This window comes from Chelon labrosus (assembly GCF_963514085.1).
Source record: "Chelon labrosus genome assembly, chromosome: 12".
Taxonomy (NCBI): domain Eukaryota; kingdom Metazoa; phylum Chordata; class Actinopteri; order Mugiliformes; family Mugilidae; genus Chelon; species Chelon labrosus.
Genome location: NC_140345.1, coordinates 24,330,963 through 24,347,909, shown reverse-complemented (window position 1 = coordinate 24,347,909; position 16,947 = coordinate 24,330,963). Strand labels below are relative to the sequence as shown.

Here is a 16,947-nt window from a genome sequence, read left to right as displayed (position 1 = left end):
CAAGTGTTAAACAGACAAAAAACAGACAGAAAATCACCATAAAACTGAATTTACCTCTCTCCCTCGGGGAGGTGGAGCCACTGCAGCATGGTCAGTATCCTCCTCTCCAAAGGAATAGAACTGGAACACACAAATAATGAAATGTCATGTTGGATAACGCTTGAAAAGAACCACAGCTAAATGAACTGAATCTGAAAAGAGTGAAGTCAGAGGCCTTGAGTACCAACCAGAAATGTTCACACACCAATTTACTCAATTCAGAACTTGAGATGTCAAAACAATTAAATAACACACCTAGATTATGGTGCACAGGAATAAAACGCGTGTTTTAATTTTAGACTCTTTGAAGTAACCTCTGTTTCCCTCAATGACAACTAGGAACACTAATGGAAACATCTTAACTCGCGGTCGCCCCTCATGTGCTGAACCCTCGTTGGCTGCTTTGCCTTTACTCTGTGGTCTAACTCATCCCAAAGTAGCTCAGCTGGGTTTAGGTTGGGTAAATGTGGAGGCCAGGTCATTTGACACAGCAGAGCCTTAAACTAGATTGGATGATACGTCAGTGCAGAGGTTTGTGAAGTAACACCCACAGATGTTCCTATTTAAAGGGCAACTACTGTTTTTTACAACCTGGCATAAAATACGATCGTTTACTCACCCATATAACTTTGGTGTCATTTGGAGTTGTTCGGAAGATATTTAGATCCAGCAGAGCGCCGCGTATATACATATAATGGGAGTGAATGGGGCACCGAAGCGCAGCCTCTAAATAATGCATTATCTGCCGTGAAACTCATTTATTTCACCAATATTTTGTTATGATACAATAGTGCTATTCTCCGTTGAGTCCGGAGTCAGCTATTCGTCTATTCGTGCAGCGGTTTGTTGTTCTTAGGCCAGCTGTTCCTCTCTCTGCCTCCGCATCTTCCTTTCAACAAGCTCCTTTTCCGTACACTCTGGCTCAAAACGGTAAGATAAAGATAAACAAAGTCGTCGTTCACAACCTCAGAATCGGAAAAATATTCGGCCATGTTGCAAAAAACTAGCAGTAGCAAATTACAGGTAAACAAGCTGACCATCGCGGGTGCGTGTAGAGATAACATCATCCAGGTCAGAGGTTATAGGTCAATCTACAGACCCCGGATCATGATAACAGGTAACTCCGGACTCAACGGGAATAGCACTAGCGTATCATAACAAAATATTGGTGAAATGAACGAGTTTCGCGGCAGATAATGCGTTATTTAGAGGCCGCGTTTCGGTGCCCCAGTCACTCCCATTATATGGATATACGCGGCGCTCCACTGGATCTAAATATCTTCTGAACGACTCCAAATGACACCAAAGTTATATAGGTGAGTAAACGACTATATTTTATGCCAAAAATAAGGTCCAGGTTGTAAAAAACGGTAATTCCCCTTTAAACCCCAATTCTCCACCAGTCCTTTAGAACTGAAGAAGCTACTCTGGTGAAACGTCTTCAACAAAGTCCAGCTGCCTCTCTTCAGTGTTTTTTTTTTTTTCTAATATACTATGACCTGGATGGATGTGGTGGCAATTTGGTTTATGTATTCCCTTGAATTCTGAACAAATCACCACGAATCGTAACAGCACAGCAACTGGAATCATCACAACTCTATTCATCTTCTTCTCACTGGTCACCTCTGTTGGTGGTTTCTTGGGCCACAAAGGTCTGATTCACAGTTTCCTCTGAAATGACGAGATGTTTTTTTTTCTACTTGCTCTGGGAAGCAGTAATGTGGGTTCTGATCTGAGGCGTTGTAAGTTGGAGGTTTCCGAGGTTGGTAACTTTGATGAATTGATCCTCTGCAGCTGAGAGAACTCTTGCTGGGGTGGCTCATGAGAACTAGTTTCATCACGATGGTCTTTGCGATTACGAGCGAGTGAGCAAAACAACATTAAGGCACAGGCACATTAAGAAAGGCATTCCAAATCCAGTTAATGTTTGACAAGTTTCACCTCTTCACTGAAAACTAACACCAGTGACAACTGTGCAAAGTACTCAGGGCAAACGGTGGCTACACTGAAGGATCTAAAACATGATTTAAAACATGATTCTAAGACGTAATTGAATTTCTGAATGAGCAGTTGGATCAAAACCTCTGACTGGTACTGTAAACCATTAAACCAGTAAACGCCGCACTGATCCTTTAACTCTCAGTGCCTCGTAAAGTTGTAGAGCAGAATAAATTTAAATGTCTCTCACTGGTTAAAGTATCTGAAAGTCAAAGGCTGCTTGTGTGATGAGGCCACCAACCAAGCTGCTGGCTGTCATACAGTCCACAGCTGTCAACCACTGAGCCCTGAATGGAGATTAAATTATGACACACGGTGGTGATGGTAACGCTGCTTTAATACTTGACAGAGGGCGTCTCTCTCTTTGTTCACAGCTTCTCCCACTGTGTTTTTATATACTCCCCTCTCTTTCTTCTTCTCTTTTCTTTCTAGTCTTCTCGTTTGCTTGCTAGAGCGCAGACCTCCCAGAAAGCTGAACCCAACGTAGACTTCATGTCATTTCCCAACAGTCCCTAGTCCCCATTACCATGCCTATCCCCACAGCGGTATCACCAAACTAATGCGTTGTATAAAAAGGCTTTTTCAACCACACAGAAATGTCGACACAGGCGTCCGCTCTCTGTCTTTCGTACCCTCCTGTCTTGGTTTACATCACTTTTCTGTAAACGCCAAGAACAGTAATGTAAACCATACTCTGGCCCCCACGGTCTTATGGAGTGGCACGTCTGCGACCCTGGTTCACAGAGGGATCCTGCCTAGTGTAAACACGCCCATTTGCACAAATTGCTGTGAAAACAGCCCAGCGCCATCCCTCTGCTGAGATGTACCTCCAGCTCAGTAAATGCCTTCTCTGTGCTGATAAATGTGGGCTCCTTTGTGTCCCACATAGGTTACAGGTTTAATGCAGCAGCCTGCGAGTGCAGCAGGAACATGACCAGACATGCTCTGACCACTTGGACAACCTTTCCCAGCAAATAATTTACGACAGATTAACACCAAGCGTGCTTATTTAAACTCTGCTAGAGTTTACACTCTTACTGACCATGTGCAGACAATGCCAAATGAGGTCAGGTGGCGATCCATCATGTTGATAAATTGACGTGAAACTTATAGGCAGTTTAGACTTCTGCGTTAAGTTGACACAGAGGCTACGGCGATAACGCTAGCGCCGTAGCTTATGTGTACCTCTGCAGAAATGTAACTACGCGCCGCGGCGATGCAGAGCACAAGAGCTGTGATTGGTCCGCTGGGTGTAGCGCGTTTCTGGCTGATTCTCCATCGCTGCAGTTTTTGAAATGACTGTTTTGGATCAATAAAGAATCGGTAAGGTTAAATGAGGAGGGTTGAAGACACAGACATTTGTATCTGGCCGAAATTTCTGCAAAAGTTTCAGTCGCCATTGAAGCAGGAAGTGGAAACAAAAATGAACCCGACTGGCAAAAAACACACACTGCCGACTAGTGTTTGGGTGGCGTTGTTACAGAGCGAGTCAGACTGACGATCAACAACTATAAATGGCTCGCACAGGGGCTGGCTACGTGCGTAGGTCCTTGCGTTTAGGTCCCGCAGTACCACATAAGCGCCTCAAGGCCCTGTCCTGAGTGATCCGTTCACACCTGGGCAGCTTAAAGCACAGGTGTGAAAGCATCCAGGATGCTTTGACGAAACCTTCGAGATCTGAGCACTCAGACAACATTTGAAGGTGGGCCTGAAACATCAATGTCAAACGTGTCGATTAATAGTTTTGATCAATGCAAAAAATAGGAAAAATAAACCAAAACCATGAACGTTCAGAATTTAGACTTGTACTGTAGTCTGGTACAAATAATGGTAAAGACTCATTAACGCAGATTTATGGGTACGAGTAGATCAGCAGTAACATTTCTCATATTTGGATATTTGATATCAGCTTAGTCTTTACGTGCCTAAAGACTTGAGGTACACTGTGGGCCTTTAAAATAAATCTCCTGATGTCTGTGAAGGTTCTCAGTCATCCAGGTCAAGGTACTGTATATCCAAAAACGCTAAAGAAAGGCAACTGAACTTGTAGAGTTTCTTGAAGACGTTACACCATTCATCCAAGCTGCTTCTTCACTACTACTACTTGAGTACACATTAGTGGCGAATCATCTTTAAGAAACTCTACAAGTCCAGTTGCCTTTCTTTAGCGTTTTTGGATAAATCTCCAGATGTGTAAAGATGAGTTGGAGTTTTTCTGAATCGGATTTTACAGATTTTCCATTCAACAATGGAAGCGTATACCAAACACAGACCAAGTTTAACACTAAAATGCAACACTACTACATGAGGAAGCAATTTATGAAAAGTGAAACGTCATTGTTGACAATGTGTGAGCAGACTTACACAGGCCAGAAGAAGGTGGCAGCCTTCACTCCCTGTTTGAGTGCTGTGATCCAGACCTAGACAAACAGTACACCATCATTAGTTTATTAGGACACTGCAGGAGTGTTACAAGTGTAAGGAGACAAAGGTCTTAGCTTTCACATGGCAACATCTGGATAATAAAGTCAATCAGTTTGGTAGACGTGAGCCTTGGCTCCTTTCTTCTCCAGCTGGCTTCAAAAGAAAAACCCTTCCTGTGTCCTGTCGGTACTTACTGGTTGACCTCCCCACCAGCGGTGATTGAGCTTCTCTCTGCTTCTCAGGGTGAAGGTCGCATCAAACACCGGGTCGTACATGGAGTTTCCGACAATACCATGAGACTCCGGGTAGAGACCCTGAGACAGAGTCAACATTATTATTCTTATGGGCAATAATATTTGACATTTAACAAATGATATTTTGTCTTCCTGCCAATATGGCGGCGTCAACAAAAAAAGTCATGTGACGTTTGGAGCTCTATTAACAATTGCCCAAAATAATACAACTCTAAAGTGAACATTTACCAGTGAAGGCAAATAATAACCTACTGTAGCCAGTGAGTAGAGGTTGGGGAAGGTTTTGGAAGGGTAAACAGGCCTCATGTAGGGTGCATGGGTTCCACATGTTCCTGAAAAGGACAAAGAAAAAACGAAAAAACTTCCTACAAGTGTCTGACTCATCAATTGTCATTTCCTGAACTGAGCTGCAGCGAAAAAAACAAAGCCACGCTTCCAAAAAAAAAAAAAATCCCTTTCAGGTCTTACTGAGTTTCTCGATGTTGGGAATGACACCGTTCCCTCTCTTCACGTAAGAAGCTCTGAATCCATCCATTGACAGGATGATGAGCGGCGGGCGCACAAACCTGTGCAAGGAACATGAGAGAAAGACGCTTAGATCAAACTTGGTCAACCCTGGTCCTCTGAGCACTTAAAGCTAAGATAAAGCTAAGACATACCCGGCAGGACATTCAGCAGCCTTGATTTCTTCACACTCATCCTGCAGCCATGAAGTGTCTCCTGAAGGAGCATGGTTAGAAGGAGTGAATGAGAAACGGGATGTAGAACCAGCAGTTTATGAAAAGTACAATTAAGAACCACTTGTGAGTTACACTTGTTCACACACAACTCTGAGATGCCTTTTAACTCATCAGACTCAGAGAATCTAGAGTTTACATCGAGCTACATAATTATTAAACCAGCTTTATTGAACCTTTTTGGTTTGAAATTTCCTCTCTGAATATTATAAATGGGTTAATTTAAACCATTCATTTGATGCCCAATTATTACATTAGAGTCAAGTCTAAGAATATATCAAATTAGCTCATCAGGGGTGACATTCTGCAAAAGAAATTACTCCTGACATGAATTTGCAAAAAGTCAAAAGCTCCCATTTTCCTCCAATGAAACCAGAGGTTGACTACATTTGGAAACACAAGATTTTCGAGCGTTTCCTGCGGAAAAAAACTGGTGCTTCTCCACATTCAGAGGACAAATACTGTACCTTGTGTCACAAAGTCTAAAATTGCCATGAGGCCTAAAATAACTGTGTGTCATGGTTTTTCAAGGTGAGGTAGGACCCAAATGCTCAAACAATGAGGCAGGAGTAGGCAAAAACTAAATTTAATTACACAAAAGCAAACACAAAGCGTTGCTGAGATGGCAGGAGTACCAAAAACAAAAATCAAAACTTTCAAAAAGACAAAAACATAACATCACAAGACTGGGAACACAGAGAAATGGTAGAAAACAGTATGACGTAACAGAGGACAAAGGGAAAAGCAGGACTATATATACACACTCAAGGGCAGAGGAGACACAGGTGAAAAAAATCAGGGCAGGGCAGACAATCACAAAGGTGGGAAGGGACACAAGGCAGGAAACTTAACCATATAAAACAGGAAACTGAAAAACATGAAAACAGGAATCAAAAAAACAGAACCATGACACTGTGATAAATTTGTTTTTGTTTTTTTCTGCCACCTCACTTTACCTTTAGTGCCTAAAAACTGTCCATTAATTATTAATCTGTGGCTCTGCAAAAAAGGACAACAAGAAGTCCTTGAAAGAACTATATGGCTCAGCAGCCCATGGATACTCCACTTTATTTACATTTTTTATTATATTTATTACCCATACTACCTCTGCAATAACATGTAAATACATGTAATTCCTGTTTACTTTCACTTTACTCTTACAGTCATGTTTACACCCTCCGTAGACAGTTTTCATCTTGTTCTTGCATGCCATGCTGCTCACCTGTGCCTTAAATTGTCCCCCGGGGACAAATAAAGTTTTCCCAAACTGAATCTGAATCTAAAACTGTTTTCTTCTTAATCATATTGGGCATTTTATTACTGCAACAAATGTAGGTAGCCTAGATCTCTAAAAACACAACTAGCAAAGACAAACACATGCAATGAACGTTTACTGAAGCTAGATGACTGTAAGCGGGTCACTGAACCAAACCAGAATACTGTTGACATTTTGAGATGAGTGCATAATGTATAACATATCAATGGACATCTCATTAACTAATTTGAATCTGATATCCAGCCTACAAGTTAAAGATGCAGAGAAATCAGGGCCAACCGTCTGTCCCGACGGAGATACTAATATTTAGTTACAGATGTGATAACCAGTGACATTAAAGTTTCAAATGCAAAAATGCAAAAAGGAACATAAATTAATGCATGGGCAGCTGGACTAACTAATGAAAGTTAGTCCTGAATATTTAAAGTATACACACTATGTTAGGGATTTGAAACATTTCCAACCTTTGCACAGCTTCTTGTAGTTGGTACAGCAGTCTCCTCTGGCCAGACAGTCATCGGAGCAGTGGCAGGCGTGCTGTTCATTTCGAGTCTCCCCGCAGCGATCCTTACTGCACTCATAACCCCCGGCTATAAACAAGAAGAACATAACAAAGAGTTTAGCTTCAAACGATAAGACATCTTCATACAAGACTAGAGAGGGATAACTGAAGCTACGGACTCCAAAACCTTCGCTTATGCTCAAGCTGCAGATTTGTGCCGAAACCACAGGCGCTGAGGAACGAAAGCTGATACGTTAATGTGACTCTGGTTTAGCTGAATAACGAGCAAGCAGCAGCAAGGGACCGGGAAATAATCATTTATGTTGTATTTTCAATATTCCTCGAGACAGACGAAAGATTCAATTAGGATTTGACACTGTGAGGGTAAATAATAGGGTATAACACTCAAAACCAAGTATATCATCGCTTGCTGGCACAGGTGGGATTACAGTGGTATGGCAGCGGTGAGCCAAAGACCACCAAGCAGAAGGAGTGAACGTAAAATCAGACCACCAACGTTGGAATTAGCTCCGGGAAATGTTGACACAACAACATAGAGAGAGGGAAAAACGTGTCGTGTGTAGGTCTCGCTAGAAAAGTAGGAAACCTGTTAAAGGACCATGCCATTAAGTGTACGACTTGTTTCCACATCACTGTACAGCTGGACAATCAGGGCAGAGAAATCAAACCTGGATGTTTGTTCCCTTTGATTAAAGCAAGAGTTTAAAGTTAATGCTCGAGAAATGTCTGTAGATTAGATCTGATTACGACAAACGTCCTTTGATGAACATTATTGTTCATAGTTAGGATTTTAATGGATTGCCAAGGATAGATTTAGATCCCAATAGACCTGGGTGTGGCTGAAAAGCTCTAAAAGGAGGTAACATATTAGAAAGGACAGAAGTTCATTGTTAAAACTAGTAGTGGTAGAAACAAAAGCAAAAGTAGTAGAGTTTTACTGATGCATTGGCATAGTGGTACAACTATAAAGTAGTGGCAATGGGCAACTATTAGATAGACCCATTTTATCCTTAAAGGGTCATAGGGCCTGAATCCTGTCTCTGCTGGCACACCTTGGACAGGTCGCCAGTCCATCACGCTGCTAAAACTGACACACAGATAATAAATTCAGAGCTAAGGCAAACATAGAAAAGCCCATATAGAGAAAACCCACACAGGCTGAACATGCAAAGTCCACGCAGAAAAAAACAGAAAGGCAAGAGTCGACCAGTTGTTTTGTCACCGTGTGTGTCCTATATAAATTATAGCTAATTTTGTTTTAACCCGTCTGCTTGCACACACAGCAGTGCAGCGCCTGGGAAGCAGTTTGGTGGGTTGATAAAGGCACCTCACGCGTGGATGAGACGCGATTCGAACCGGTGAACTTAAATCAGTTCCTAAAGGTGCTGCACTTAAATAATAATATCCAAAAACGTTAAAGGAAGGCAACAGTTTTTGGATATATATCATGACTCAGATGACTGAGAATCTTCACAGACTTAAATAATATTAAATAATTAATATTATATTGATCCCACATGGGGAAATTCTTTCTCCGCGTTTGACTTATCCGCAGGTGACAGCAGTACGCTGTTGCCCAGGGAGAAAACTGGGGGTTAGGTGTCATGAATATGGGAGGATGTGAACCTGTGAGCCTTTGGTCTGACCACTCTGCCACAACTCCCCCAAACCGAACCCACCGAAGCGAGCACACCTGGCTGCAGCGGGCAGCTATGAAACTCGCCCAGAGAGCTGTGTGTGTGTGTGTGTGTGTGTGGTTAAGGTGCTTGCTCTGGGCACCTCAGCCCGGGACATAGACGGGATTCAGACCAGTGACCTCAGGGGCGCGCTATAATAAACTCAGTTGCACGAGTTTTCAAACAGAATAACAGGGAAATTATCCTCAGCTAATGACTCGTTCAGCGGCTGGCTCTAACTAAGTGGGAACAGTTTGTTTTTTACATGTTTTTATGAATTTTAACACATACATTTCTGTAAATGGTGCACCATCTACACTTCTATACTCTTAAAAATATATATAAAAACAAAGTAAAATCACAAAAACCTTGCATTAAATGTTGGAACGACATCCTGGACCACCTGATAGATATTAAATACCAGATCTCCAAGGATTTCCTCAGGCTCAACGACAAAAAAAGAGACTGTTTTATTTGGCCTCTTTGGACCCGCAGCCATCAGAGCAACCTTGAGTCCCTTTCCTCTGAAACACAACACGCTGCCAAGAATCTGGGAGTCATTTTAGTTCCTCAGATCACAGCAAAACGTCCAGCTCACAGTTTAACGTCACAATACTTCTTCATCGTTTAGATTCTGAACATAACACATGTTGAGACAATGTCTGAGACGGGATGGGGGTGGGGGTGGGGGTGGAGTACCTGTCCTGAGGCAGAGCTGGTCAAAGTCAGAGCAGCAGCTGTTGTACGTCTTACACAGGTTGTCGCAGCGACAGTTTGGTGGCTCCAACTCAACCAGCTCAAAACACCTGTTTCTGCAGGAGCCGGAGGTCGGCACGTACTGAGAAGCAGAGCGAGCTGAGGGTGAAAGAAGCATATGTTTTATTAAAGATTGTTTATTGTCTTTTATGTCACTTTCAGTCACAATGGACATTATTGTTCGGGGCAGAGCATTTGAGTTTTTTCGTGGTTAGGTGCAATAACAAAATCCAAAAAGAAAACACGTTTGAATTCATGGTGAATAGTCAAAAACCTTAAGAAAAGCTGCACTTTTCAAATGTCTTTAAAGTGAGTAACAGCTTACATTCTCTTGTGACAGAAATTCAAATAAGATAAATCAACTCATCGGAGCCCAAGCTGCTTCATGCTGTCTGTCTGTGGCTACCTAAAACCCTGCAGTGCTTTTGTCCAGTTAATATCCTATTTGTCCTCCTGATTCACAGTGTGAGAAACCCCCACGGCCCTAACTGAAGACATCCTGGAGATGTGAGAGTGAGACGCGAGTGAGACGGGGGGGAACTTATTTCTTCTCCACGTCTAACAGCATGCTCTTTGTGCACTTGCTTGTGAGAAAACAACCTTCCTTGCAGGGAGAAACTCTGGATGCCAACAGGGAGTTTTTCAGAGCGGACACGTGCACGCACAAGTGACTGTGCCTATGTACGCCGCGTGAAGGAACTCAAATGCAATATTTAAGCTGTCCAGGCAGTTGGCACAGCTGTGTAACAGCGTGTTTGTGTGTGCCAAAGCACGGTAAAGCTTCAATAACTTCTTTGCTATAACACTCTCTCCTGGTCTGTCCCAGTGGGCGGGGACTGTAGGTCAGAGGTCAAATATTTGGGGTCTTTAGTGTCATTGCACACAGTTTTTCTCACAGCTTTATGATTCCGAGCTCGAGCCTCGTGTGACGAGGTAAATTCTTTCTTCTGACGTGGTGTCAAGCTAAGAACTATAGAAGTTATTTGATGTCATCTAGGCAGTTGTGGCTGCCATGTCTGATGAGTTAAAAGGCAGGTAGATCTGGGTATCGTCCACATAAAATAGGAAGGAGACACCATGCCTGCGAATGATGTCTCCCAAAAGAAGCATGTATAAAGAAAACAAAATTGGTCCTAAAGCAGAGCCCTGAGGGACACCATATTTCATATTCCACACAGATGATTTAAAATAATTTACAGTTACATAAAACCTTCTGTCTAATAAATATGAAAAGAAATAGTTGTGGGCTGTCACTGATATTCCCACCCAGTACCTCAGCCTGTTTAAAAGAATACCATGATCTATTGTATCAAAGGCCGAGCACACGTCTAGGAGTACCAGGACTGAGCTCATACCGTCAGCCACCATTTACTATTTACTATTTATTTACTACCTGTGGTTTTTCTACTGTGACTTTCTGATAAACAGCTTGTTTCAAGAAAGACCTCTTCCATTAAAATCAATAACAACCATAGTTACTTATTCACTTCTCCATATATAATACGTATCTCCATAGTTTACTATCCCAGCTGTCATCGGGTGAGTGGCGGGGTACACCCTGGACAGGTTGCCATTTTTATCACAGCAAGCACCAATTTACCTAAGGAGCATGTCTTTGGACGGTGGGAGGAAGCCAGAGTACCCAGAGTACCCCACGCAGACACAGGGAGAACATGCAAACTCCACACAGAAAGGCACTAGATGGCCGATGGATTCAAAACCAGAACCTTCTTGTTGTGAGCTATCAGTGTTAACCACCACGCCACCGTGCCATTCATGGGTCATTTAAAGTGGTCATTATCTTGTCATATTAAAAAACATTGGTCAATTGTGCAGTTTTGTTATGACGTTTTATTTTAATGGAACCTGTAGTGCCTCACGTGAAGCAGTGCAAGTTGTTTTAGCAGATGCCACAAAACGACAAGTGGGTCCTTAATGTGACAGCAGCCTCTGCAGGAGGTCAGTGACACAATTACAGAGCTGTGAGGATGACATTTGGAGGAGGATGGGGTGAAAGGACAGGCCAACAAAACACTGGAGATGAACATCAAAGTCCCGTCTTTGTTTTCCATGTCTTATAAACATGAGCCTTGCACAACCGTAGCTGCATATCTATTATTGTAACCATGGTGACTAACTAAACCCTGATTTCTCTCTAATACTAACCCATGTGTTTTGTGACTAAACCAAACCTCACATCGCTGAAGAGCTATTTGTTTCCAACAGTGATTCCTGCCGTTACATGTCAGAGGAGAAACTAAACCACTGATTTGGTTGGAGGACGTCAACAACAAAGATTGTTCTTAGCACGTAGGCATTTTTATTAGATTTTGTACCTGCTTAACAAACTTACTGCCAAGCATCTAACACGGTGTTATGTCATATTTTCATACAACACCCTTTCACCAGAGGCTGAGTGACTGAAATGCCCGGGTTCAGGACTGTGACATTTGTAATGATGTGCTTTCGTGTTTCCTTTGAACCGTGAGCATGTTTTGATTTGTTGATGACAGGACACTGTCCCAGTCTGAACCCAGCCTTAAACAAAAAACCCAGTTGTTTCCTGACATGCTGCATGCTACGGGATTCAGAACAGGAACAGGACCAGGACTCGGACAGGACACACTACAACTGACTACATAACTAAAATAGTAACAACCTTAGAGACAACCCTAATGGATACCACAAAAGAGACTTGACAAGAGCTGTTAAGATAGAGGACGGACAGTTCCTTCTAAGTCCTCATGCACAGTGTTCACAGATACATTTTTAAACTCTTCTCTTGCGCAAATGTAACAAATATACAGTGAGTAAATTCCAGTAAAGGCTGCAGCCATCGCCCTCTGTAAGAGTCTGCAACACAAGAATCTGTGCAGACAGGGCTTGAGGCAGAAAAAGAGCTCCAATGCTCTCTTAATATTGACTCAAGGCAGAACAGCACAAGCTCTCTCTCTCTCCCTCTCTCACTCTCTCTTCAAAAAAACACACGGGCTGCCCAATCCCAACCTCACAGGGTCACAGTGATCCGTTGTAACCCAACCACCATCACACGCTCATTTCAAATGCCCTGGCAGACACTTCATATAGAAAATAACCCAGCAAATAAACGGAGCATCAGAAATTCCTCTGAAGCTGGACTTCTCCTCCAACTGCACGTTGTTCGTGTTTAATGGAGTGAACACCGGGATCCATTCTCGTTAGTCGAAAATTTACTCTAAAACAAAACTGAGAAGTTGCCCTGTGCTTGTGTCTTGGATGTGGAGCGTAGCTTTATGGTATGCCCTGCCTACACTTGGCCATGACACGCTAATGTGTGTCCAAAATACACTTCACACTGCTCACGCTGAGCCACTGTGGCAGCCAAAGTAAAGTGTGTAATTTCTCGTGTGTGTTTGCGTTAGTGACCGTGTGTGTAAAACACAGCTCTGAAAAGCTTTCACCCAGGTTTAATGTTCCTAAAAGAAACACATTTGAATTATTCTCATCCATTTTGCACCAGATTTTACTCGCAGTGATGGTGATATAGGGCTGCAACTGACAGTTTTATTATTTATTTGTCGGCATTAATAAATTCAAACAGCTCTTTATAGTTTATGGTATTTGGTGAACTGCTATCCAGTTCCATCTGTCTGTGAAGGTTCTCAGTCATCCAGGTCATGGTATATTCAAGCTGTGTCCAGCTGCTTGGGTGAGTGGAGAAATGTCTTCAGGAAACTCTACGAGTCCTGTTGCCTTTCTTTAGCTTCTTCCAGTTCCATCTTGAATCACTTCCACTGTATTCAGTGACAATATACACTGTCTGGCCCAAAAAGAAGAAGTCGCCACCTGGATTTAACTGAGCAAAAAGGTACAAGCCTCCTATTGGATAATTACTGCAGCTGGCAACAAGTTATTTAACCCCAACTGATCCAATGAATAGCTTCTCATTTCTTAAACAACCATGTCTTAAGACACATCCTGTGGTCGTGGAGAAGTTGTTAGTCTGTTTGAGAAAACTGTCCAACGCATTATTAAAAACTGGAAGGATAGTGGGGAACCATCGCATCAGGGTAAGAAGAGAGGCAGATGAAGTGATGCACCCATCATGCCTAGTGTCTACTGTACAAGCCTGTGGGGGCAGTGCTATGATCTGGGGTTGCTGCAGTTGCTCAGGTCTAGGTTCAGCAACAACAAAGAATGAGGTCAGCTGACTACCTGAATATACTGAATGACCAGGTTATTCCATCAATGGATTTTTTTTCTTCCCTGATGTTCACGGGCATATTCCAAGATGATAATGCCAGGATTCATGGGGCTCAGACTGTGAAAGAGTGGTTCAGGGAGCATGAGACATCATTTTCACACATGGATTGGCCACCACAGAGTCCAGACCTTAACCCCATTGAGAATCTTTGGGATGTGCTGGAGAAGGCTTGTGACATTGCAGAAGCTTATTGAAACAATGCCACAGCAAATGCATACTGTTTTTATTGGGGCTGACATTTTTTTTTTGGCCAGGCAGTTTATGTATGAATCAACTAAATAAGCATGTGGAAGCAGTTTGCCCTGAAGTATTGGGATGGACACAGCAACGGTTATCTCACCTGCTGGATGTGACCATATTTGTTAGAGAGATTGGAGACAGAGAGGAGCAAGTGGATCTGACTGAGAACCATAAGACACTGTGTACACCTGCTGTATATGGCATCCGTCATTAAATGTCAAACTTTACAGGATTCTAAACTGTGATTTTTCTTTTGTTCTTTGCAATAAGGATAGACCACTCTAGTGTGTGGACGCACGCATCTACAAACTCTTCATATCTAATACAAAATGTAAAGCAACCTGCAAGCAACAAATATGCAACGTTAATAAACGCTGCAGTGGTTTTGCAATTAAAACAGGCCTCTCTTTTTTTCTCCCCAAACACTTTATCGTTTGGCACAATTGTCGACAAAAAGCCCTTGAAGCACAATATGTAAAATGTTCCATAATTCAAATTTTAGTGAGTCAGTGCTGTTCACTGTCTTGGGTGTATTTGTAGAGATGAATAAAGTCATGTAGTGCAGTCCTCATGCCTGTGATTAAGCCACCTAAAGCAGTTCTGTGATGTCTGCATGAGAAGTTATTGATTAAATAGAGGTGGTGAAACTGGAGAAAGTAGTTAATAATCTGTTAATCATTAAAATAGTCGGCACATTAAACCACAATACAGATAATTGTTCATTGCAGCATATTTGTGAGAAGATGATTAAACATTTGGTCAGTGGAAACACAGAAAAAAATACATGTATATCTGGCAGTAACCCCTGTGACATATCTCAGCTGTGTAAATGTCGCCCTCTCAGGGTCAAGCAGTTCAAATGTGTCCTCTGAATGTACTCACACTCTGTCCTGGGTGATGTCCCATCCTCTCCTGAGCGCTTCGGTCGGTCATAGACAAAACCCCAACACACGTCAGAGCCACACAGGACTGACAGCATCCACACAAACTGAGAAAACAACAACAAACATGTCTGACGTTAGAACACCAACTCTACAGGACAGCTGCTGCATGGGCTAATCAGCGGTGGTGGGTTTTATTCATTAGAGAGTGACAACAGTGGACAGATGAATAAACACTTTTTGTTACTTTTATGCAAACGTTGACTTCCTGCATAGCTTGTCCAACGTTAACCTCGGAGGCACTGGCTGCAGGTTGAAGTTCGTGATGCATTAAACTTTATATTTCTATTCACAAGTCCTAAATGTGAATTTGACTTCCTCTGTGACCTAAGACAGGAGAGCGTTTGCTTCAAAGTGAAAGGGGACCACCCGCATCCGCATAACAATCGCCTTTGATAGTTTGACGAATCGTTCTCAACACTGAACTGACTGACTGAACCCACAATTGTTCTGCAAATGCTTAGCAGCAGGAAGGACAGGAGAAAGTGTGTGTGTGTGTGGGGGGGGGGGGGAATGCTGAAAACATCAAGGCAGCGTCCTTTAGGGCACAATGAATAACGCAGACCACCAAAATACGCGGTCCGGCGCGTAATTACGCACGGATGGAAGCACCGCAAAATGCATTTTTTTCCCGATGTGAGCTGCTTCTAAAACGCGCAGACGCGGATTCTTACCGTACCAGATTCTGCAGCAGCATGTTCCCCTGTCGCGCTGAGTCCCGTGCTGTAGGTCGATGAGTGACTGATGCTGATTCCGAAAGCGAAGGACCACCGGAGAGGAGGACCGTTGAAGAGAACAGGAGAGAAGTGAGGGAGGGGGGTGGTGACTGGAAGGAGCGGACCGGAGTCTTATTGGTGTTGGTTTGGAGGAGGGCTCTTGTCTGAGCCAGCACTGAAATAATACGATGGGTCGAGGGACAGGCGGTGTGCAGTCAGGAGCAGAACTCAACCGGCTCTACAGATGAGCCATGGTCTCCCATTTTTAATATGTATAAAACTCCTACAGTGATGGTGCATGATGGATCAACAATTATATGAACAAGTTAAACACGGGACTAAGAGAAAACACACAAAAACCACAATGAAACTGTGGCTAAACAGAGGTGTAAATGTAATAATCCATAAAAGCTACGACTAAAATGGAAAAGATATTACATAGATACACAAAGAAAGGTGCAAAAAAGTGAAAAACTTAGGTTTTAAACAGGACTTTAAACAGGAAGTGTTGGGAGGATAAGCAACCTGGGGAGAAAATGTGGCATTAGCAAACCAGAGCTGAGTGGGCCCATGTTTTCATCTAGTTGAAGGTTGTTTGTCTCCATAAAAACAACTGATGCCATCCACAGTGTCAGGTAGGTAAAACGGGTGTCATCTGCATAACTGGGATCCGTAATATGTTACTTCTCAAAGAGGGGAGCTCAAGGAGACACGTGTATAATAAGAACTAAACAGGTCCTAGACAGGAACCTTGGGGGACACCACATGTAATTGGATCATTCCTTTTCTGACAGAAAGGCTTCTCTATCTGACTAAATTATCAGACTATTTGGCCTTCAGGTGTTTTAAAAAGAATCTCACGGGTTAATTGTTTCAAATGTTTGAGACAAAGTAGGACTAAAATGGCCCAGGAACCAGAATCGACAGAGAGGATGGATGGAAGCACTATCTCAGGGCTAACACAGAGAGACAGACAACCATTCACACTCACACCTACGGCCAATTTTGAATCACCGGTTAACCTAACGAGCATGTCTTTGGACGGTGGGAGGAAGCCGGAGTACCCGGAGAGAACCCACGCAGACACAGGGAGAACATGCAAACTCCACACAGTAAGGCTCCAG

The 16,947-nt window shown here is 42.9% G+C and overlaps 1 protein-coding gene across 5 annotated transcripts in view; it reads right to left on the bottom strand.

Annotated features, from left to right (window-relative positions):
• Nucleotides 1-16,037, bottom strand: part of enpp2 (ectonucleotide pyrophosphatase/phosphodiesterase 2) — a 28,046-nt gene extending 12,009 nt beyond the window's left edge. For 4 of the 5 annotated variants that reach the window (XM_084557188.1, XM_084557191.1, XM_084557189.1 and 1 more), the window contains exons 1-10: nucleotides 15,787-16,037; nucleotides 15,049-15,154; nucleotides 9,627-9,782; nucleotides 7,193-7,318; nucleotides 5,375-5,435; nucleotides 5,184-5,281; nucleotides 4,968-5,047; nucleotides 4,656-4,775; nucleotides 4,402-4,457; nucleotides 55-120 (exon numbers count right to left, since the gene is read on the bottom strand). In XM_084557188.1, coding sequence (XP_084413314.1) covers nucleotides 55-120; nucleotides 4,402-4,457; nucleotides 4,656-4,775; nucleotides 4,968-5,047; nucleotides 5,184-5,281; nucleotides 5,375-5,435; nucleotides 7,193-7,318; nucleotides 9,627-9,782; nucleotides 15,049-15,154; nucleotides 15,787-15,804 — 887 coding nt within the window. In that variant the 5' untranslated portion in view covers nucleotides 15,805-16,037. The remainder of the gene's footprint in view (nucleotides 1-54; nucleotides 121-4,401; nucleotides 4,458-4,655; nucleotides 4,776-4,967; nucleotides 5,048-5,183; nucleotides 5,282-5,374; nucleotides 5,436-7,192; nucleotides 7,319-9,626; nucleotides 9,783-15,048; nucleotides 15,155-15,786) is intronic. The other variant, XM_084557190.1, reaches the window with a different exon arrangement.
• Nucleotides 16,038-16,947: the final 910 nt, after the last annotated feature.